This window comes from Mus musculus, chromosome 1 (assembly GCF_000001635.26).
Source record: "Mus musculus strain C57BL/6J chromosome 1, GRCm38.p6 C57BL/6J".
Lineage (NCBI taxonomy): Eukaryota > Metazoa > Chordata > Mammalia > Rodentia > Muridae > Mus > Mus musculus.
Genome location: NC_000067.6, coordinates 63,174,132 through 63,196,153, shown reverse-complemented (window position 1 = coordinate 63,196,153; position 22,022 = coordinate 63,174,132). Strand labels below are relative to the sequence as shown.

Below are 22,022 nucleotides of genomic sequence, written 5' to 3'. Positions count from 1 at the left end.
TGTAAATTAAAATAAGAATATAGGGGCTGCCAATTCCATTTCCACCCGAAATCTGGCATTTCCCCTGGACTGCTATAGATATCACTGACAGCGGGTGGCTGATAATCAAAACATGCCAAGCAATGTTGAAGTAAAAAGTGGGGCTACTGTAGCACACACAGACACATTCTCATTGTGTGCCCTGGCTTCCTTCTTGGAAGCCTGTCTTGATCTGAAGATTTCAAATCACAGTTTAAGATTCCAGACCTAGACAAGCTAGTTCTGTTTAGCATTTTTCTTTCTTAAGTTTTGTTTTCCTTTTTTCCTCCCTCCTCCCCTGTCTGAATTGGGATCAAACCCATCATCTTGCTCACCCAATTCATACACATAAAAAAAAAATAATTAAATCTTTAAAAAAAAAAAAAAAGACATGGGCTGGCGAGATGGCTCAGCAGTTAAGAGCACTGACTGCTCTTCCGACAGTCCTGAGTTCAAATCCCAGCAACCACATGGTGGCTCACAATCACCCATAATGAGATCTGACACCCTCTTCTGGTGCATCTGAAGACAGCTACAGTGTACTAATGAATAATGAATAAATCTTTAAAAAAAATTATTTAGCCAGGTGGTGGTGGCGCACGCCTTTAATCCCTGCATTCGGGAGGCAGAGGCAGGTGGATTTCTGAGTTCGAGGCCAGCCTGGTCTACAGAGTGAGTTCCAGGACAGCCAGGGCTACACAAAGAAACCCTGTCTCAGAAAAACAAACAAACAAACAAACAAACAAAGACATTTCAAAAAGGAAGAGGACACTGTCCAGAGATCTATTTTTTTTACCATTCTTTGTGAAGCTAAATACTGACATTTTGAGGCTAGACATAGAAATCCCCAACTCAGGCTGCAGAAAAATAACACTTGTAAATTCTATACCAAGTCAATATTTTCAAACTATGAAACCAGAAAGAAGACTGAAAGTTTGAGACCCACGTCAGAGCAAGTTCCAGGCTAGCCAGGGCTTGTCCCTTGGCTTTCCTCCTGCCCCCACGAGGAAAACGGAATGCAAAGAAAACCATGGAATAAGTAAAACCTTTTTAGAACAAGTAAATTCCCACTGTAGCTGGCTGTGGTGATGCTCATCTTTATCTTTGATTCTAGCACTGTGGAGACAGACACAGGTGGCTTTCTGTGAGGTTAAGGCTAGCCTGGTGTACATAACACGGTCAAGGCCAGCCACAGCTCCATAGTGAGACCCTGTCTCAGAAACAACAATAAAAAAAGCCCCCACACCTCTTCTATATTTATACTGCCTTGCTCTAAGCTTGTAAGGATCTGTCTTTGCAATTACTAAGCATGCTTTGAGCCAAGCACTAAATGAGCCACCTTTTGAGGGTTTCTTCACAGCAACTCTTATGAGTCTATTATTCTGTTTCTGTGTTTATACATTTACACATGTTAAGGAATGGGGGATTGTTTCCCATGAAGGCCATAAGTGCTTTTAACTGCTCAGCTTTCTTTCTAGCTCCATCACAGCTACTTAATGCTTCAGGATACGAAGGGTAAGAAAGCAGGCTTCAAAGAAGCAGGTGGCTTGTTCAACATGTCACAGTCAGGAAGCCATGAGACTGGGGTTTGAAAGTGAGGAGGGGGCTGAGGAGGTGGCTCAGCGATTGGAAGCACTGACTGCTCTTCCAGAGGTTCCAAGTTCAAATCCCAGCAACCACATGGTGGCTCACAACCATACATAATGAGATCTGATACCCTTGTCTGGGGTGTCTGAAGACAGCTATAGTGTACTTACATATAATAAATAAATAAATCTTTAAAAACAAAAGTGAGGAGGCAGTCCAGAGCCTACTGTATTGCCTGGTGTTTAAAGTACACCTGTGTACTAGTTGTTTTAACACAAAGAAATTAAGCCTGAGAAATTGCCCCTGCCCCAACACTGAATAAAGTCACAAGACTGTACAAGTGAGGGGACTAATTTCTGGGTGGGGCAAAAAAGCAACTGGTCCATAAGTAGCTGGTGACATTCTTGAACTTGTGCCACCTTCTCTTTCCCAAACTGTCCTAGTGAGGTATGGGAGACAACCAGGAAGATCAGTTTGCACGTCCTTTTAGGATCAGACTCTGATCTCAGCAGGGAGGGAACAGATATCATTTCATTTCTATTTGATTTCCTTTGTTCTTGTGTTTGGTTGGGGTTTTTTGTTTGCTTGGTTTTTGTTTGTTTGTTTGTTTGTTTGGCTGTTTATTTTAATGCAAAACGGAAAAACATTTTTCTTTCTTTCTCCTAATGTCACTGCCTCAAAAACTGAATAACACATTTAAATCCCTCAAATTAGCTCCACTTCTATCTAAGGTAGACTTTTCCCAGTGCCAGCTCAATAGGAATGGGATTGGGAAGGTCTTGCTCAGTTCGGTTACTGAGCTCACGTTGTTCAGGCGTGGCTTCCTCATCCTGATTCTAAGGCCTTCTAAGCCCCTATTCCACCTTCAGATTTCAAGCGTGGTAAATCTCCCTCCTTTCATTCAAATATTTTTTTTTCCCTAACTCATTTCCCAAACTACTACCAGATGATTTTCGACAAAAACAAAGATTTGGTATGTCATTCCCTGCTGAAAACATTTTTACTTGCTCCCAACTGGCAGTGTAATCAAATCCAAACCCTTAAGCGGAACATTCAAAGACCTTCCTCAGAACACTCCCTCCCTTAGGTTCTGTCTTGTTTCCAGCCAGACCAAAACAAGCCCACTCCTTGGAATACACCAAAGAATATTTTCACTTATCTTATGTGCATGGCATTAGGCAATAAATGATATGATAAGTATGAAGAAAGCCAGACACATCTCTGTTAAAGGAAGGAATGTGTCGGGACTGTAGTTGGGAAGGTAAAAACCAAGAGGAGCTATCAGTCAAATACCAACTTCCACCTCTCATTCCTTTTTGTTCTCTCTCTCTCTCTCTCTGTCTCTGTCTCTGTCTCTCTCTGTCTCTCTCTCTCTCTCTCTCTCTCTCTCTCTCTCCCCTTCCCTCCCTTCTTCCCTCCCTCACTTTGTCAAGATTTAACAGTGTCCTAAGCCTGGAACTTGCTATATACCCGGGGAAAGCTTGACCTCATTGGAATGCCCACCCCTCCCACCCCCACCTCTGGAGCTTCAGGATTAAAATGTACACAGCTTTCAGCTTCAGTGTAAGCTCCTGTTGCTGGAGGCCCTAGATTCTATCCTAAGCACTGGTAACAACACAAAGATGTCTCTTGTTTCCCTTGGGTAAATAAACAGGGTATTTCGTAAAACCTTGGTATGCCTTGACCCCTTCCAAGGGACTGTTCATGCAAAGGGCAGCAAGAATACTCTACTAGTGCCAAACATCTTGAGTACATTCTGGGGTGTGGTATATAGTTCACGTCTGATAATTAGTGGAGAACACTAAGCAATGACATAAGTCACTCCCCACCCCCACCCTGTGCACACACACGTGTAGCCACACGAGCACAATTGAGCACATACACACATGCTCACTTTCTCCGAATTATTTCTTCAATGAAAAAGAAATCCCATGAAAATAGTACTCTCTCTTGAGTGTGGTAGCTCACGCGTGCAATGCCAGCGCTGAGCTGGAGGAGGATCAGGAGTTCAGGAGTTTGAGGTCAGCCTAGATTTCAGGAAACTTGGTCTTATCTTTATGGCAACAAACGCTTGTTGACAATTGACTCCTGGGTCATGGATTTGTGGGTTTCATCCAAGTTTCTGTCGTGTTAATAGATTGGTTATTATTTCTCTTTCCGTTTCTTATTATTATTCAGTCATAGGTAAGACACACATTCTTTCAAAGGCCCATGGTTTTAAATGCCTTTTTTGTTTTTCCCTTTCTTTCTTTCTTTCTTTCTTTCTTTCTTTCTTTCTTGCTTGCTTGCTTGCTTGCTTGCTTGCTTGCTTGCTTGCTTTCATATATGTGAGTACACTGTCAATGTCTTCAGACACACCAGCAGAGGGCATTGGATTCCATAACAGATTGTTGTGAGCCACCATGTGGTTGCTGAGAATTGAAATCAGGACCTCTAGAAGAGCAGTCAGTGCGCTTAACCATGGAGCCATCTTTTCAGCCCCCCCCCCTTTTTTTTTTTTAAGGCAGAGTCTAACTACGTCACTTTGGCTGGCCTAGAACTCTCTATCTACATAGGCCAAGCTGGCCTTTGTCTAACTCACAGAGAACCACCTGCCTCCTGAGTGCAGGGGGGTGGGGTTGGGGGGAAGGGTGTTGGAGGGGGTGGGGGGGGGTGTTAAGCGTATGCATTTCCATGCCTGGCTGAAGACCCTTGGTGTTTTTTTTTTTTTTTTTGGTTTTTCAAGACAGGGTTTCTCTGTATAGCCCTGGATGTCCTGGAACTCACTCTGTAGACCAGGCTGACCTCGAACTCAGAAATCCGCCTGCCTCTGCCTCCCAAGTGCTGGGATTAAAGGTGTGTGTCACCACCGCCTGGCGACCCTTGGTTTTAATAGGATAAACAGTCTGCTGTTGGGTTTCTTTTTCTCCAGTCAGCATGCACAAAAGTCAAGAGCATCGAATCTTCTCTGTCAAAGTAGGTTAAGGTCCACGCTCCCTTGAAGGTCTGTTAAGAACACATCGCGTCCATGGTTTGTGAAAACCCATGTCCCTCACTGATACAAAACTCAAGCTCTTGAGCTGCACTACACAGTCTGCTAGAAGGAAGCATTGCTTTTGAGATAGCATACGGTCTCATGGTAGCATAGACTGTCTTCAAACTCTACAAGTCTTGGTTTTCCTGAGTGCTGAGACAGTGGTAACTAAAACGGCTTCCCTCCCTCTGCGGCTACGTTTTGTCTACTGTCTGAACATATGTCCTCTCCCTGAAGTCTGCTGCGTTTTGTAGACTATTTGTTACTACACTTGCTGACAAAAGTCTTATAGTAAAATGTGTTTATTCGGAAAAAGAGTTTCCAGCTTTACCATCTACTCAATCCTGACTACATCAGAAGCCAGTGTGCTTAATTCAGTAAATTCCTGTCTGTCCCAGAACTGAACAGATGCTTCAGTGTGAGAATAAATGTAGCCAAGGAATGTGATCGCTTGGACCCTCATGGCAACTGAATCCCTGAATATGCCCTTTCACATTCTCAGGCAACCAGACCGCGGCTGTCAAAGCCAGTTCCTCCAGCTTGGCAATGTCCCAAGCATTTTCCACACGTTTCGAACAGATTCCGGTGGCCCTATCCCTGTCTACGCTGCAGCTTGCAGCTATTTTAGTGGCAAGTCAAATGTTTTATGATTATAAATATCTTTATTAGCTTTTATTACAGTCAGAATTATTTACTGATCTTCCAGTAGCACAAATGGTTTTTAGACTAAAAGAGTAGCTATTTCCTATTTTCAGTCAGGTCTGACAACCTCATTCTGGCATTATGCTCTTCCAAATTGGGGAAACCTACATCTCTGGCAATCGGCAATCACTGCAAGCTAAGACATTGACCTGCCTACTTAATAAATGATACCATTCCCTTTAAATGTGAGTTTGAAAACCTAACATCTGCTTGCTATGCATTTTCCTTTCCTGGTCCTGCCCATTGTAACTCCTTTTTACTGCCAAGTTCACCTGCGCAACTCATTCATACCTCCCCTCGCCTCTGAAAAGTACACACATGCATATACATGCATCAATCCACGCATGTGCCTATGTGCATGTTTGTGGGGTTTTTATTTATTTATTTTATTTATGTGAGTACACTGTCACTGTCTTCAGACACACCAGAAGAGGGCATCAGATCCCATTACAGATGGTTGTGAGCCACCATGTGGTTGCTGGGAATTGAACTCAGGACCTCTGGAAGAACAGTCAGTGTGTACTGGTACACATGGTTTAAGTTTTTAGGTATGTGAGTTCAAGGTTAACCCTGGACTGCAAAGTGTGTTCCAGGGGCTATAAAGAAAAAAAAAATTCTGTCTCAACAAAACAAATAGATAAAAATGTTTGTGTGGCTAGTCTAGAGAGATGGCTCAGTGTCTAAGGGCATTTGTAGCTCTTGTAGAAAACCTGGGCTCCCAGCATCCACAGACTGGCTCACAGCCATCTGGACCTTCAGTTTCAGGGAATCAAACACCCTCTTTTGACCTCCAGGACATGAGGAACACGCATGGTTCATAACATGTACATGCAGGGAAAATACCCACACACATACAATAAATACATCTTTCAAAGTGTTTAAAACCATGTACGTGCTGGGAATGGTGGCACATGCCTTTAATCCCAGCACTTAGGCAGCAGAGGCAGGAGGAGCTTTGTGAGTTCATGTCAGCCCGGTCTACGTAGTGAGTTTCAGGACATCCAGGGCTACAGACTGAGACCTTGTCTCAAAATAAATAAGCATGAGGGACTAGAGAAATGGCTCAGATGTTAAGAGTACTGGATGATCCTCTAAGAGGACCCAGATTCAATTTACAGCACCCACATGCCAGCTCACAAGTGTCTTGTTCCAGGAGATCCATGGCACCAGGCATGTATATGGTACACATATTTATGCATGAAGGCAAAAAAAGAATAAATATTTTTTTTTAAAAATGGAGGCATGAAACTGTTTAGGGGAACAGAGGACCAAATGGACAGGTGTATTGAGACTCCCTAGAGAAACAGAATAGAGAGAATTAATACATATTAAGGTGCTTTATTAGGTTAGCTTACTCGGTGCAGTCAGAGTAGCCCAACAATGGCTTTCTCCTGCTGGATGAGCTGAGAAAGCAGCAATACTTGTTCAGACCAAGAGCCTGAGTACCTTAAAAGTCCCACTCTGGAGCCAAAGACTGGGAGGACTCTTGGAGCCCTCCGGTCCTCATTCCATGTTGGAAGCTGGAGAATGCTGTTTCTAACAGCAGCAAAGGATGGCAGTGCTCCGCAGTAACAGGGCAGGTGAACTTGCCCCGCAGAGCTGAGGCACTCAGGCAAAAGGGGCTTGTCCTTCTTCCAACGTACCATCTCCTTTTATCTGGCTTGCCACTGGGACTTGCTACCCACTTTTAGGTGGCTCTTCTCACTGCATATAATCTATTATGAAACTGCCAGGCAGAGTGGCACATGCCTTTAATCTCAGCACTCCGAGAGCTTGATTCCAGGCTGGTCTACACAGTGAGTTCTAGGACAGCCAGAGATACATAATGAGACCCTGTCTGGTAAAAAACAAAAACAAAAACAAACCAGAAAATTTGAGAGGAAGGAAAAGAAGAAAGCTCCTTAGAGTAGCCCCCAGCAGTAGCTGTTTGCTGATTCCAGATCCAGGCAGGTTGACAGCCATGATTCACCATCACAACCATCCTCAACTTGACACTCAATCGAATTACCTTACATCGCACCTAACTTCCAAATGAAAACAGAGCCACAGTCCTAATTCTGCCTAATGTTCTATGACCTACACACACAACTGAAAGTGCCAGCTGGCCTTCAGCCCTAGCCAGGGTCATTGTAATAAGTTCCTTGTTTCTACCAGTAGGCTCTTGCCATAGCAGAAACAGGGTTTTTTGTTTTTGTTTTTTTTTTTCTGTAATACAAACCGGAAAATTTTTGCTTAAAAACCCTTCCTCAATGGGACTTGCAGATATGGCCCCCTTCCAGAGAACCTGAGTTAGAGTCCTAGCACTCACTTGGTGGCTCACAGCCATATGTAACTCCAGACCCAGGGGATCCTGTGCCTCCCTTTGGCCTCTGTAGGCGTGTACAATATACACATGCAGGCAAAATATCTATCTATCTATCTATCTATCTATCTACCTATCTATCTATCTATCTCAATCTATCTATATATGTATGTATATTTTTTTAAATAAAAATGAATTCTTCAACTGCCTGCATAATATAATGTCAGGCTCACAATCTCATTTAACTTCATTCTTTCTTTTCTCTTTTAAAAAGTATTTATATTTTTATTTGTTTATTTATTGTGAAGTAGGGTACAACTAGGCATGCATATAGAGGTCAGAGGTTAACTTTCAGAAATTGGTTCTCTTCTCTCCTTCTTCTACTAGGTCCTGGAATCAAGCTCAGGTCTTTCTTCAGGCATGGCATCAGTCACCTTTACCCATGGGTCTATTTTTTTTAAATAACTTTTAAAAAAGATTTATTTATTCATTTAATGTATATGAATACTCTGTAGCTGACTTCAGACACACCAGAAGAGGGCACCAGATCCCATCACAGATTATTGTGAGCCACCATGTGGTTGCTGGAAATTGAACTCAGGACCTGTGGAAGAGCAGTCAGTGCTCTTAATCGCTGAGCCATTTCTCCAGCCCCTTAATTTTTTTAAAATATATTTTTATGTGTATTATTGTTTTGCCTACATGTGTTATCTGAGCACCACATTCATTCAGTGCCTGGAGAGGCCAGAAGAGAGCAGCAGATACCATGAGGCTGAAATCACACAAGGTTGTGAGCCATGATGTGGGTACTAGAATGGAATTGGGATTCTTTAGAACAGCCAGTGCTCTTAACCACTGAGCAATCTCTTCATCCTTCCATTGATGTACCTTGCTAGCTGCCTTTCCTCTATTAGTATTGCCTAGCTTTTTAAATCATAGTCTTAAATTTTTTTAATTCTATCTATCTATCTATCTATCTATCTATCTATCTATCTATCTATCCACCTACCTACCTACCTACCTACCTACCTACCTACCTACATGAGAGTATGTGGATGTAAGGACAACTTTTGGAAGACAATTCTTTCCTTCTACCATGTGTGTCCTGGAAGTCAATCTCCGGTCCTTAGATGTGGCAGCAAGTGCATTAATGAGCAAGAGCCATCTTGTCAGCCCACCTTCAACTTGTCCTTGACACGCTGAGAGTCTCACTGTTTCTGGATGCAGTGGGTTTGCTTTTGCTGTCATCACTTTGAACTGCTTCTTCTTCCAGTTCATTTTCCAACAGTCCCTCCCTGTCTCAATTATTGAAATCTAAGCATGCCTTTAATCCCAGCTCTTGGGAGGCAGAGGCAGGTTGATCTCTGTGAGTTTCAGGCCAGCCTGGTCTACAAAGAGAGTTCCAGTACAGCCAGGGCTGTTAAATAGAAAAACTCTGTCTTGAAAAACAAAAATAAACAAAACAAAAACAAAATAAACAAAAAGAAAAATTATAGTCCCCTCCAGTCCCCTTCTTTTGTCCCCCTCTCTTCCTTTTCAACAGTCCTTACCATTGTTTAGCACAATATATAATTTTTTAAAGTTAATTTTTACTAAACAAACAAACAGACAGACAAACAAACAAACAAAAATAAAAGACAATACCAAAAAAAAAAAAAAAAAAAAAAAAGACAATACCAACCCTGGAAAGGTTCATCAAGGTGGCTCAACAGGTAAAGGGACCCACTGCCAAGCCTGGTGAACTGAATTTGATCCCTGGGACCCACACGGTGGAAGGAGAGATCTACTCCTCTTGAAAGTTGTCATGTGACCTCCATATGCATGCCACGGCATGTGGACAAACACACTAATAAAATGCAATTTACAGCTACTGAATTTTTTTTTAAACTACATCTCTGCATCTCTGTCTGCTAGAATCTAACATTTGTGTGTGTGTGTGTGTGTGTGTGTGTGTGTGCGTGTGTGTGTGTTTGTGTGTGTGAGAGAGAGAGAGAGAGACAGACAGACAGACAGACAGACAGAGAGACAGACAGAGTGACTCATTTAGTAATGAATGGTTGCTGACATGTGAGGTGAGGAATGAGGACCTCCAGGGTGAAGGCAGCCTGACAAATACAAATACAGCTTAGGAAGGAAAGAAAAGGAAAAAGACAGGAAAGAACTGGAGAGGAAGAAAAGATAGGAAAAGCACTTGCCTAACACTCACAAGGCCTCAGGTTCCATCCCTGAACTACATAAGCCAGACATGATGGGGCATGACTGTAATCCCACCACTCTGGAGGCTGAGACAAGAGGATGGCTGCTTTTGGGGTCAGCCTGGGCTACATAGTGAGTTCAAGACTAGCCTAAGATATCCAAACATAAAAACAAACAAACAGCCCCACAAAAACCTGGATTGAACACAACACAGGAAATTTGATACAGTGTAAAACTGGTTAACTTTTGTCATGTATATATGTTCTTTTGAGACAGGGTTTCTGTGTAGTCCTAGCTATCCTGGAACTGATTCTGCAGACCAAGCTAGCCTTGAACTCACAGAGATCCACATGCCTCTGCCTCCTGAGTGCTGGAGATAAAGGTGTGTGTCACTACTGCCTACCTACTTTTTGTCATAATTACAAAAAAGAATTCAAGTTAATTCAAAGCAAAGAAGTTTCAGTCAGTGAAATAAAAAATTAATTGCATTATATAATCTTGCGCGCACCCTGACTCAGCAGCAAGAACGACGCTGCAACAGGATCCTTCTGCACACGTTTATTGGGAGAGCTTGATTGCAGAGGCGAAGAGACCCCAAGCCCAGAACTGGTGCTGCTTATATAGGCCTAGGAGAGGTGTGTCTTACACCCAGATTGGTTATGCATGGGTTATGCTTACCACCTCATTTGCATGTCTCACATCTGATTGGTTAACATGTTTCTTATCTGATTGGTTAACTTCTCTCTCATCTGATTGGTTAACTTGTCTCTCATCTGATTGGTTAACTTATCTCTCATCTGATTGGTTAACTTATCTCTCATCTGATTGGTTAACTCTCAAAACCTCATCTTGGCAAAAAAACTTTACTGCCTATGTATGCATGGTGGCCAGCGGTAGCCAGCGCCACCCTGCAACGGCACATGTGGTTTCCCACAATATAAGAAATTGATGGGAAAATTATATGGTTATACTGACATTTACTCTAAAAGATATCTTTTATTGATGTGTGATGGGTTATCCCTATTGCCTACCATTTGGAAGACTGAGGCAGAGGGATTGCTGTGAGGTATAAACCAGCCTAGACTGTACAGTGAGATCCAAACCATCTACAAGCCCTACAGAGCGATAGCCTGTCCCAGGAAGTAGAATCAAGGCAAAACCAGAAACTCAAAGTCAAAATGCAACCAAAGTAAAGGTATCATCTAACTGAAAAGCCATTCATCTATATTGCTATAGCTCTGACTGCCGCGTTAGCATTTCCATCATGCTTAGGGCTGGGGCCCTTAGCTTGCTGTTAGAGTATGAATATGTTTGTCATATTCAAGGCCCCTAATTTAATTCCTAACAGCACCTTTAAAAAATACATTCTGGGACTAAAGTAGTTGGTCCAAATCTTCAGTGCTTACTAGTGTCTTAAAAAAAAAAGAAGGATCAGCCGGGTGTGGTGGCGTACGCCTTTAATCCCAGCACTCGGGAGGCAGAGGCAGGCGGATTTCTGAGTTTGAGGCCAGCCTGGTCTACAGAGTGAGTTCCAGGACAGCCATAACTATACAGAGAAACCCTGTCTTGAGCCTCAACCCCCCCCCCCCAAAAAAAAAAGAAGGATCCAGAATGTAGTTGTTCTCAAGCTAGAGCTTAATAAGTCAGGGCTATGATCACAGATCTGGAACTTACCACTGTGAAATTATCTGTTTTCCTTTGCATCTGATGTAAATAAATGCATACCAGGAGCCTAATAAATGCTTGCTGAATATCAAGATTCTTTTTTTTTTAAGATTTATTTATTTATTATATGTAAGTACACTGTAGCTGTCTTCAGACACTCCAGAAGAGGGCGTCAGATCTTGTTACAGATGGTTGTGAGCCACCATGTGGTTGCTGGGATTTGAACTCCGGACCTTCGGAAGAGCAGTCGGGTGCTCTTACCCACTGAGCCATCTCACCAGCCCCAAGATTCCTTTAATGCACCATAATGGACTATAAGTGTTAAGGACAGAGGACTTGACCTGTAGAGTAGATCATTTTTCACTTAATTACTTAATCACAAATGAACTCTCAAAAGCTTTGAGTGAGTGAGTGTAGTCGGTGAACCTAGGACTTGGACATCTGTAGTATAAATGCAAGCCCTTCTAAAATCGTCATAAAATGGAGTATCTTTGGATTTATGTTCTTTCTATTCACCAAACCTAATTCTTAAGCTTTTCTTTTTCCTTTAAAATTTGCTTTTATAGATTTCCTTACTCTTCACCTACAAGATCATCATGGAAGTCTCAAAGGAAATGTTATTTGAGGAGTTGGACAACTATTCCTATGCCTTAGATTATTACTCCCAGGAGTCTGACCCGGAGGAGAAGGTGTACCTGGGACTCGTTCACTGGATCTCCCTGTTCTTATATGCCCTAGCATTTGTTCTGGGCATCCCAGGAAATGCCATCGTCATTTGGCTCATGGGATTCAAGTGGAAGAAGACAGTCACCACTCTTTGGTTCCTCAATCTGGCCATCGCAGACTTCATCTTTGTTCTCTTCCTGCCCCTGTACATTTCCTACGTGGCCTTGAGTTTCCACTGGCCCTTTGGCCTGTGGCTCTGCAAGGTTAATTCCTTCATTGCCCAACTGAACATGTTTTCCAGTGTTTTCTTCTTGACAGTGATCAGCCTGGACCGCTACATCCACTTGCTCCATCCTGGCTTGTCTCATCGGCACCGGACTCTAAAGAGCTCACTGGTTGTTGTTATACTTGTCTGGCTGTTGGCTTCTCTGCTTGGAGGTCCTACCTTATACTTCCGGGACACCATGGAGGTCAACAACCACATCATTTGTTATAATAATTTCCAGGAGCATGAACTCACCTTGATGAGACACCATGTTCTGACCTGGGTGAAGTTCCTCTTTGGCTACCTCTTCCCTTTGCTAACCATGAGCTCCTGCTACTTGTGCCTCATCTTCAAGATGAAAAAGCGGAACATCCTGATATCTAGAAAGCATCTCTGGATGATCCTGTCTGTGGTCATTGCCTTCTTGGTTTGCTGGACCCCTTATCACCTGTTTAGCATCTGGGAGCTCAGCATTCATCACAACAGCTCTTTCCAGAATGTGCTGCAGGGTGGAATCCCCCTCTCAACTGGCTTAGCCTTCCTCAATAGCTGCTTGAATCCCATCCTTTACGTCCTAATAAGCAAGACGTTCCAAGCCCGCTTCAGGGCCTCTGTTGCTGAGGTACTAAAGCGTTCGCTGTGGGAAGCCAGCTGCTCTGGTACAGTCAGTGAACAACTCAGGAGTGCTGAAACCAAGAGCCTGTCTCTCCTAGAAACTGCCCAGTGAGTATTGTGTTCCCAGAAAATCAGTGCAAAGTTTTCATGTGAGCCTCATAACAAATCCTTTCAGATTAGGTTGCATTCTGATCCACACTGATCATGTTTTTGTTCAGTTATATTTTTGCTTGGCTATAAAAGGGAGGATTTCTTCCCTGCAATTTAAATCATGTATCTTTCTGGCTGCCCTCTGGTGGCCGTTCTGATACTGACAGCCTAAAAGTTTCTTCCACTATTTTAGCCTGCGTCTGTTAATGTACTGCAATGTATGTATCAAATTAAGTCATTTTTATAGTGTATACCACATTATATTAATTATCTCTATTGAAAAAGTATCAGGCTGGGTTCTTTGTTTGCTTTTGCGTCATTTTGTGTACGCGTGCATGTTCATGTGTTTGGAGGTGTAAGCTGTAACTAAATCATGTGTTTCTCATGGAGACACCCACCTTTTATTTGTTTGTTTATTTATTTATTTGAGACTGGGGTTTTTCACTTACCTAGAGCTCACCAATGAGGCTAAAATAGCTAGCCAGCGAGCGCCAGAGCCTAGCCTAGCCTGGCTCCATCTCAACACTGATACTGCCAGTGCAGGGCACCATGCCAGGCTGTTTCTACTGTGTGTTCCAGGAGCTGAGCTCAGGTCTTCCTTGAATGCACTTTGGCTAAGCTGGGCCAGCTCTCCAGCTCCTTCACCATCACCTTTTCAATTACAAAAAAACCCAAAGGGGGCTGGAGAGATGGCTCAGCAGTTAAGAGCGCTGACTGCTCTTCTGAAGGTGGTGAGTTCGGATCCCCCGCAACCACATGATGGCTCACAACCATCCATTATGAGATCTGATGCCCTCTTCTGGGGTGTCTGAAGACAGCTACAGTGTACTTACATATAATAAATAAATCTTAAAAAACAAACAAAAAAACCCCCAAAACCTTTTATTTGGGGTAAGATCTATGTAGCCTAGGCTGCCTCCATAAACAAATTGAATTTACACGTATTTTAACAGTATTAAGTACATATACATTCAAACTTTTAATAATTTATAAAGTATTAGTTGGTTATGGATTTAAAGCTTCCATTCCTGTTAACTGTTTATTAAATAAGTTACTTAAAATGTCAATTTACTGTTAGTATAGATCATTTCTGAGTTTCTGGAATATAAATGAGATGGGGTGACTTGATCCTGCTTCCTAAGCTTGGAACTTCAAGTAGATAATGATGCAAATGGCCCTAGCTTGGAATCCTTGGACTAGCTACTCATTAGATCTTATTGTCCTTCCTCTCATAATTGTTCCATGGCCATGGCCAGGGTCACCAGACTTCCAAACTGCAGGCAGCATGAGGTCTGCCACTGAGTCACATCCACAATCCTCTGACAGGTTATGTCACACAGCATTGCTTCCACTATATTGAACTGGCCAAAGCAAAACTAGGCTGGTTCAGAACCAAAGGGAGGGGCCAGACCTCTTGCCCCTTTATGAAACATGCCTACCATTTTGTGTTCGCTTTTAGTCCTCTAGAACATCATGGTTACAGAAAATTCTGGCTAAATACAAGTCTGTAGATTACTAATAAACGTATTTCCAGATGGTATAGATGCTATTCAGAGAGCATGAATTGCCAGCATAATTCTATCTCCTGTTCTTTTGTTTACAGGAACACCAGTAAAGATGAATAAAATGTACCTTTGTCAGTGTTCTCCAGAATCCCCACGCACTATGGAGCCTTAGAATACCAAGTGCTGCCCTCTGCTGGCTCTCATGGTCCTGACAGGGCCCTTTCTCTGCTCTCATGCTTCTGACAAGTTCAGCGGGCTCTCAGGGTTCTGCCATAGCCCTCATGCTCCTAACACTGCCCTCTGCTGGCCTTCATGATCCTAACTTACCTAGAAAAAAACACCCACTGTTTTAGCCTGGGTCTGCTGTACATACATTCTCCTTAGTACATGCTTTATTGAGTCTATGTATCCGATTATAATACATATTTACAATGTAAAGCTTCCCTCACTGAAGGTAGTCAACCTAAAACCTGACCGAGAGCAAGAGTACTGTCTGAAGGAACTGGGCTAGTTAATCTTCTAGATTCCTATCTATAAAATTCAGAAAGCTTTGTTTTTAAGACAAGGCTTCTTTGTATACATGACTGCCCTGGACTCTGTGTAGTCCAGGTTGGCCTGGAACTAAGAGGTCTGCATGCTTCTGCCTCCTGAGCGCTGAAATTAAAAGTATACACCACCACCTGGCTCACACACATACACAAAGCTTTAAAAAAAATGCCCAAGCAGGGCTGGAGAGATGGCTCAGTGGCTAAGAGCACCGACTGCTCTTCCAGAGGTCCTGAGTTCAAATCCCAGCAACCACATGGTGGCTCACAACCATCTGTAATGGGATCCGATGCCCTCTTCTGGTGTGTCTGAAGACAGCTACGGTGTACTGATATACATAAAATAAAATTTATTTAAAAAAAAATGCCCAAACAGTAAAAATTATAGTAAATGTTTAGATATCAAAAATTTAACACAAAGCTGAAACTGCTGTGATGTATTTTTTTAAAAAAGATTTATTTATTATTATATCTAAGTACACTGTAGCTGTCTTCGGAAGCATCAGAAAAGGGTGTCAGATCCCATTACAGATGGTTGTGAGCCACCATGCGGTTGCTGGGATTTGAACTCACAACCTTCAGAAGAGCAGTTGGTGTTCTTAACCATCTCTCCAGCCCTGTGATACATTTCATAACGTACTTCTAGAGCAGCATAACCTCCCACAAGTGTCTCCAAGGAATAGCTTTGCGCATACTGCCTCCCCCAGCACTTCCCTCCATCTCTAGGTTGAGTTCTGAAAACCCACACTTGACCACCTTATGAGCCTACAATGTTCCTTTCAGGACACTTCCAAAAACTCTTATGTACAGGTGTTGTGCTCGTGGCCATCAGAGCACCTTCTAGAGTTTCGCTCTTACTCTATGGAGTGAACCAAACAGTAAGCAACCTCAGTGGCTATCATAGAGTCATCTCAGCAGCCCAAGATTCAGTTTTTCAGAAAGACATCGAAGGCATCTAGTGACAGTTTATCAATAGTATCATGTACTGCTAACAGCAAAAGAATTATTTCACTAATCACAAAAGTATACTCTAATTGCTAAATCTTTAATAACACATCAGTTCTTTATCTTCCTTTTAATTATATCTATGGTACACACAGTGTTGGCTAAAAGACAACTTCAGGTTGGTCTGGTCATCAAGCTGAGTGGTTTAAAAATGCTGAGCTATTTCTCTTTCCAGTTCAAGTTTTCGCCACTAATGAGTTACACTGAATCCTTTCCTTCAAAATGAAGACATACCATTTCACAGCAAAATGAAGAGCCAAGGGTTATCTTTCAAGCTTTTATTTAAGTGCACTGACTTAAGAATGATTTAAATCTTGTTAAAAGCAGCCACATCCATGGACTGTACGTAGTCCTCAAAAGCAGTAATTTGCTCTTCCAGCATATCCGTTCCAACCTTATCATCTTCAACTACACACTGTATTTGAAGCTTTTTAATTCCATATCCCACTGGAACCAATTTAGCTAAAAAAGAACATCAAGGGGTAAATGTTAGGAAATCCTTACGGGAAAACGCACAAATCCCTAAAACACAAGCATCACACTTACAGGAGCCCCACACCAGGCCATCTGCTTGAATGCTTCGGACACACTCCTCTAGTTTTGTCATGTCCGTCTCATCATCCCAAGGCTTCACGTCTAGTAGGATGGAAGACTTCGCAACAACTGCAGGCTCTAAGGAAGATTAAGAAGTGCACCTAAACACTCAACACTTTCACCATTAAGTCAAATCTCAAATTTGTTTTAAAACAGACCATCTTTTTGTCAAACACACACACAATTTGCCTTGTGTCTGTCACACATAATCCTCCTCCTGTGTGGCTAAGAAAGAGGCATTAAATTGTGTAACAGTTTCTTTCCCACAGAGGAATGCTACAACTGCTACCATAAAGACAGCTGTAGACCAGTAGCTGTGGAAGTTTTAAAATATTGACCCATTCAATTTAACTGGGGAAAATCCACTTTAGGGCAAGCACTGGACAAGCTCCTGAAATCAACACTACTAACAATGAAGATTACCCACTTTTAGCTTTCTTGGACTCATACTGTGCAAGGCGTTCTTCTCGTAGCTTCTTTGCTTCCTCACTTTCCTGTACAGAGAAAAGATGTTTCACAAAGTTGGTTATCTTCTGCTTAAATGTAGTGACAAGGTCATCACAAAACCCACCAGATTTATCAGAAAAAGCAAATCCATCAGGAGCTCAGCCGAAAGAAGGTGATTTGATTTTATTCATCATGTACCCAGTGATAAATTTTAAAAGGCAGACAATAAAGCCACGCCAGGATCCATCCAGGGAGTGGCTATGGCATCTGTCCTCAGGCTTCTCAATATGCTTGGATAAAGATGAAGTCATACCTCCTCATCATCAGATCCAAAGAGATCAATGTCGTCATCATCCTTAGCATCTGCAGCTCCACTTCCTGTGGTGTCTTCTACACTGCTAGGGCCATACTTGCCCAAAGATTTCTTCACTCCCGGCAGGCTTGAAAACAAACATTCTGCCACATTAGGTCAGTGTCAAAGCCCTTTCTAGGCAAAACACACAATCTTCCTTTCCCAGGAACTCCCACTCTCTTCTGGTTATTTAACCTTTAGCACAATCCCAGGCAAATAACTTTACTCTTCACCCATGGGAGACATTGTATTCAGTACTCACTACGGCTTACTCTTTCAGAATGAACATCTGTTTGAGATTTCATTAAGTATGCTCACTTCCATTCTTAGTGAACTGGAATCCACTTCCCCAAACTTCCACCCTTGCTGGTAGTTTCAGAAGAATGGCCAGGGACCGAATGAGCGAGCTACCCTCACACCCCAGCGGTGGCCCCCCCAGGTCCAAAGCACATGATCAGAGAGGTGTGGGAAAGGTGAACTGCGGTTGTCCATGTTCTACCTGTTCTGTGAGAAAATGGAGGACTTCAGTCTCTTGGCCTTGTAAGGTCACAAAGAAATTCAGCTCACACTAGGTCAGCAATGCTAAAGCCAACTTTAACCCGGTCCCTACTTTGCATGTGAAAATCCAGGTAGCACAAAGATACCTTTACCTGGCCTTTTCTTTTTCATACGACTTGATGTGATTATACCAACGTAGGGCATGACACAGGTCAGCAGGTGGTGGACCAGAAACTGCTTCAAATACTGCCACGTCTGCTTGTGATGGCACGTACCTGCCAGTGACACAAAAACAAGTGCACAGACCTTTAAAAGAAAAGACACAAACACTAGCTGGTAAATGACATAGCCCATATCCGTCAAGCTAACTAGTGAGAACAATTACAGGGCTAGCCTAAGTTGCTTCTCATTGAAAGGACACAGAACATGTTTGAATCTAGGCAAGCCCAAGAACTATCTGCCACCCAGGAGAACTCATCCCACCAGACTTGCCACAGGTTTCAACTAACAAACTAACTTGTCCAAAGACGCGGAAGAACCAGCTGGACGTGGGCACACGGAGAGCAAGCATCATCTCAATTATAATGCTGGCAGCCCCTCCCGGGAGGTCCCGCTCCATTGGCATCCCGGCCCCGGGAGCACTGACTCGGCGTCCCCCAGCATCCGGAGACCCGCTTCCTTCCCGCCGAGCCCGCGCCACGTGGCCCCGGCCCCCCAGCCTCTCGGCTCCTGCTCACCCCTCAATGTAGCTCTTGTCCGCCAGGTAATCGTTGAGCACCTGGAGGCCGGCAGGGGTTTTCAGGTCTCCGAATCCCATGGCGAAGGCTGGAACGGGGAGCTGTGCAAAAGCGGAGGACGAGAGCGCCGGGAGGCCGCGGCCAGCGCTGAGGGAAAAAAAGGACCCAGAGCGTCCGGAAAACTCCTTATATAGAGACGGAGGCGTTTCCCTCCGCCGCCCCGGCTAGAGGTTAAAGGTCAAGGTCCGTTCCTAGTCTCGGTCCTCCGCGTACCACTGCGACTTGGTAACTAAAGGGCCCACAGGTCGTCCGCCGGCCTTCCCTTGTCTTTGGAAGAAAATTAATAAAGGAGGCATTTTAAAATGCCTTCGCTCCAAGGACTCCGAAACGAAGGGAAACGCCCTCTGAGGAGCCGGAGTTGAACGAAAGCGCTCGGACGCAAGGCCTCGGCTACTTCCGGCGGAACTGCAGGTCCAAGTCGTCTTCTCCGCTTCCTCCCGGGCTCGCTCTCGGAAATTGCCGAACAGGTCCGAAGACGGGGAAAAACAGTCGAATCTGTGTTTCTAGTCCCTCCTGGCTTTCCGTCCTCCAGGTCGGGCTGACAGAGGTTGCCGTGGCCGCCATATTGACTTAGCGGCCAGGGTTTTGAGGGGTCAGGGAGACCCGGACAGGTCCGCGGAACTACTCGGTGGGCTCCGGAGGAAAGGTGAGGACGCGTTGAAGTGGGCAAGTTGAAGCGCTTCGAGTGGTGTTTTCTTTTTTGGCAGGTCTGCATCCCATAGGTCAGACAAGCCGTTCTCCTCTTGCCCTTGACTGGGTACCAGCTCCTGCCCCGCCACCTCTGGAACCCGGGAGAGCCGGCAGGTGAGGGTTATGAGCCTTGGTTTCTGGTCTGATGGAGCCTAAGCCGATCAGGAGACCTTTGGGAGTCCGGGCTTGCGAGCTACTCTCTCTTTGCAGGGGAAGACAGGAGATGGCCCTGTCATCAGGAGACCGGTTCATCTCCCAGGGTCACGAGAGACTTAAACCTCAGGCATCGGTTTAGTTGCTGTCTTGAACCTGTCCACGCTACTGTTTGTTTTTGTCTAGCCCGGTGATCATGTTGGGTAGTATTTTATTCATTCCACCGACGGGGAGAACTGACAAAAACTAAAAGTTAGCTCAGTCGGAGCTGGAGGGAGAGTCAAGCGGTTAAGAGTGCCTTGCAGAGAGGATCCGAGTTCGGTTCCCACTAGCCCAGTCAGAAGACTCCCAGCTGCCATGTAACCTTATCAGGGAATTCTCCACTCTCTTTTGGACTGTGAGCACCGGCACTTAGAAGTGCACATTACCCACACACAGATAAGCACATGCACACATAAACTAAAAATGAATCTTAAAAAGTTAGCCTGGAGTCCGCTGCAGATCAGGAAGCTGCGGTGTCTTCAAGTTTGTGAGGTTCATGTCTGTAAGACCAAACAGATTTCTGGGATCCACCCCCACCCCATCACTAAATCTAATATTCTAAGCCAGCTCATCAGCGCCTTTTAGAAAGTTACTTTTATAAGATACAGCCAAGATATTAGAGCCAGGGTGTGATGATGGTACCTGTCTGTAATTCCAGAAAGGGGAGGCTGAGATGTGAGGATTGAACGGAGAACTTTGTGTGTGATTAGGTAAGGACTCTACTAACTGAGCTACATCCCTGACTTGACTGGCTATTTTTGTTCCTATTTGGTAGATACTATGTCTAAAATACATATTAGAGCTGGGAAAGATCTTAGTTGGAAATGATGCTTGCCAATCCTGACATCCTGAGTTAGATCTCCAGGACCCACATTGATGGAAAGAAAGAACTGACTTTCAAAGGGTGTCCTTTAACTTTCACAGGCACCCGCCCCACCCACCTCCTTGTGTGTTTATGGTGACACTCACGGAGTAAGTAAATGAATGTCAACAACAACAACAACAGTAAAATATATACCAATCTGGACATGGTGGTGCGTGTTGATAATTCTGCTCCTTGCTTGGGAAGTGGAGGCCTGAAGTTTAGGAGTCCAAGTTAATCCTTGACTTCATAGCAAGTGTGAAGCCAGTCTGAGGTACATGAGGTCTGTCTACAAACAAACAAACCCCACCAAGTAGAAAACCCCAGTAAAACAAACTGTACAGTGTAGAAGCCAGGTTATCCCCAAACTCTTGATGTAGTGCAGGCTGTTTTTATGGGATGAAGCTTCATGGGTGTAGATCAGGCTGGCCTCAAATTCATGATTCTCATGCTTTAGGTTTCCCAGTGCTGGAATCACAAGCATTGGCCCTGTGCTTGGCCTCATCAGTACTTGTTAAAAATGAGCTATGTACTGCTCATTCTGGAATTTGGTGCAAAACTATTTGGGGACTTGCTAGTCTTCAGAAAAGAGAAATAACCAAATCTTTTGTCAAGGAACTTACAGTCTAGTAGGTAACAAAATCGATAATTTACCTTCAATTTAGTATTGTGGGCTTGTTTGTTGTTTGTACTCTGCATACAGCCCAATGCAGCCTACCTTTACGTTTTAGGCCTTGCACTAAAGCTACCTGCTCAGCCCAAGTTTAGTAAGTAGAATAATAAAATATATACATGGCGTGTTTTTAATAAGGAAAAGGGACACAGATGAAGAACAGTATACAACTGATTATCAGTAGCCATTACTGATTAAATTGATGTTAGTTTTTATTATTTCTTTGTTTTTTATTTCTTTGTTTTTTTTTTTTTTTAAGATTTATTTATTTATTATATGTAAGGACAGTGTAGCTGTCTTCAGATACTCCAGAAGAGGGTGTCAGATCTTGTTAGGATGGTTGTGAGCCACCATGTGGTTGCTGGGATTTGAACTCAGGACCTTTGGAAGAGCAGTCAGCACTCTTAACCACTGAGCCATCTCTTCAGCCCTTTCTTTGTTTTATTATTGGCAATTACTGACCTAGTAATTACACCCTGGGAAACTGTAGATTTGCTTTATAGGTAAAGAACCAATGCCTAGTGGATAACAGACTTGGTATCTGCAAATTCAGTATTGTAAATTGTAGATTACCATTATTAAAGAATTAGTTAAATAAATTATGAGTTAATGAAATGTTTAATTATATGTCATCTATAATAACTACAGACTTTAATGTTTAGGATTCTATTTTATCTGAA

At 43.4% G+C, this 22,022-nt stretch overlaps 3 protein-coding genes and 2 non-coding genes across 14 annotated transcripts in view; 2 read left to right on the top strand and 3 right to left on the bottom strand.

The window, feature by feature from the left end:
* Gpr1 (G protein-coupled receptor 1) overlaps nucleotides 1–13,583 on the top strand; it is a 40,708-nt gene extending 27,125 nt beyond the window's left edge. For all 5 annotated transcript variants that reach the window (XM_011238518.3, XM_006495981.3, NM_146250.2 and 2 more), the window contains one exon: nucleotides 12,050–13,583. In XM_011238518.3, the coding sequence (XP_011236820.1) occupies nucleotides 12,080–13,141 (1,062 nt within the window). In that variant the 5' untranslated portion in view covers nucleotides 12,050–12,079 and the 3' untranslated portion in view covers nucleotides 13,142–13,583. The remainder of the gene's footprint in view (nucleotides 1–12,049) is intronic.
* Nucleotides 13,584–15,667: 2,084 nt separating this feature from the next.
* On the bottom strand, nucleotides 15,668–19,323 carry Eef1b2 (eukaryotic translation elongation factor 1 beta 2). The gene is made up of 6 exons (NM_018796.3): nucleotides 18,863–19,323; nucleotides 18,278–18,400; nucleotides 17,589–17,715; nucleotides 17,256–17,322; nucleotides 16,781–16,906; nucleotides 15,668–16,696 (listed from the first exon to the last, which is right to left on the bottom strand). Exons 1-6 carry the CDS (start codon nucleotides 18,940–18,942, stop codon nucleotides 16,542–16,544), a joined length of 678 nt encoding a protein of 225 aa, NP_061266.2. The 5' UTR covers nucleotides 18,943–19,323; the 3' UTR covers nucleotides 15,668–16,541.
* Snora41 (small nucleolar RNA, H/ACA box 41) lies at nucleotides 17,019–17,131 on the bottom strand. Its single transcript, NR_028558.1, has one exon. It is a non-coding gene; the product is annotated as a small nucleolar RNA, H/ACA box 41 (small nucleolar RNA).
* Nucleotides 17,400–17,477, bottom strand: Gm26457. Its single transcript, XR_003949235.1, has one exon. It is a non-coding gene; the product is annotated as a small nucleolar RNA SNORD51 (small nucleolar RNA).
* An 8-nt stretch (nucleotides 19,324–19,331) lies between the features above and the next one.
* Ndufs1 (NADH:ubiquinone oxidoreductase core subunit S1) overlaps nucleotides 19,332–22,022 on the top strand; it is a 33,231-nt gene continuing 30,540 nt past the window's right edge. For 2 of the 6 annotated variants that reach the window (NM_145518.2, NM_001160039.1), the window contains exon 1: nucleotides 19,332–19,568. The gene's annotated coding sequence lies outside the window, so the exon portion shown is untranslated. Of the gene's footprint in view, nucleotides 19,727–20,465; nucleotides 20,518–22,022 lie in introns of all 6 variants that reach the window. The other 4 variants (NM_001160040.1, NM_001160038.1, XM_030253694.1 and 1 more) reach the window with 3 other exon arrangements.

What these genes read in the sequence shown, in the direction of transcription:
- Eef1b2 (NM_018796.3), bottom strand. Translation starts at nt 18,942, where the DNA reads ATGGGATTCGGAGACCTGAAAACCCCTGCCGGCCTCCAGGTGCTCAAC. An exon ending in TATGAAAAAGAAAAGGCCAG is followed by an intron (nt 17,716 to 18,277) that starts GTAAAGGTATCT and finishes TTTGTTTTCAAG; the next exon opens with CCTGCCGGGAGTGAAGAAAT. An exon ending in TGGCCTGGTGTGGGGCTCCT is followed by an intron (nt 16,697 to 16,780) that starts GTAAGTGTGATG and finishes GTTCTTTTTTAG; the next exon opens with CTAAATTGGTTCCAGTGGGA.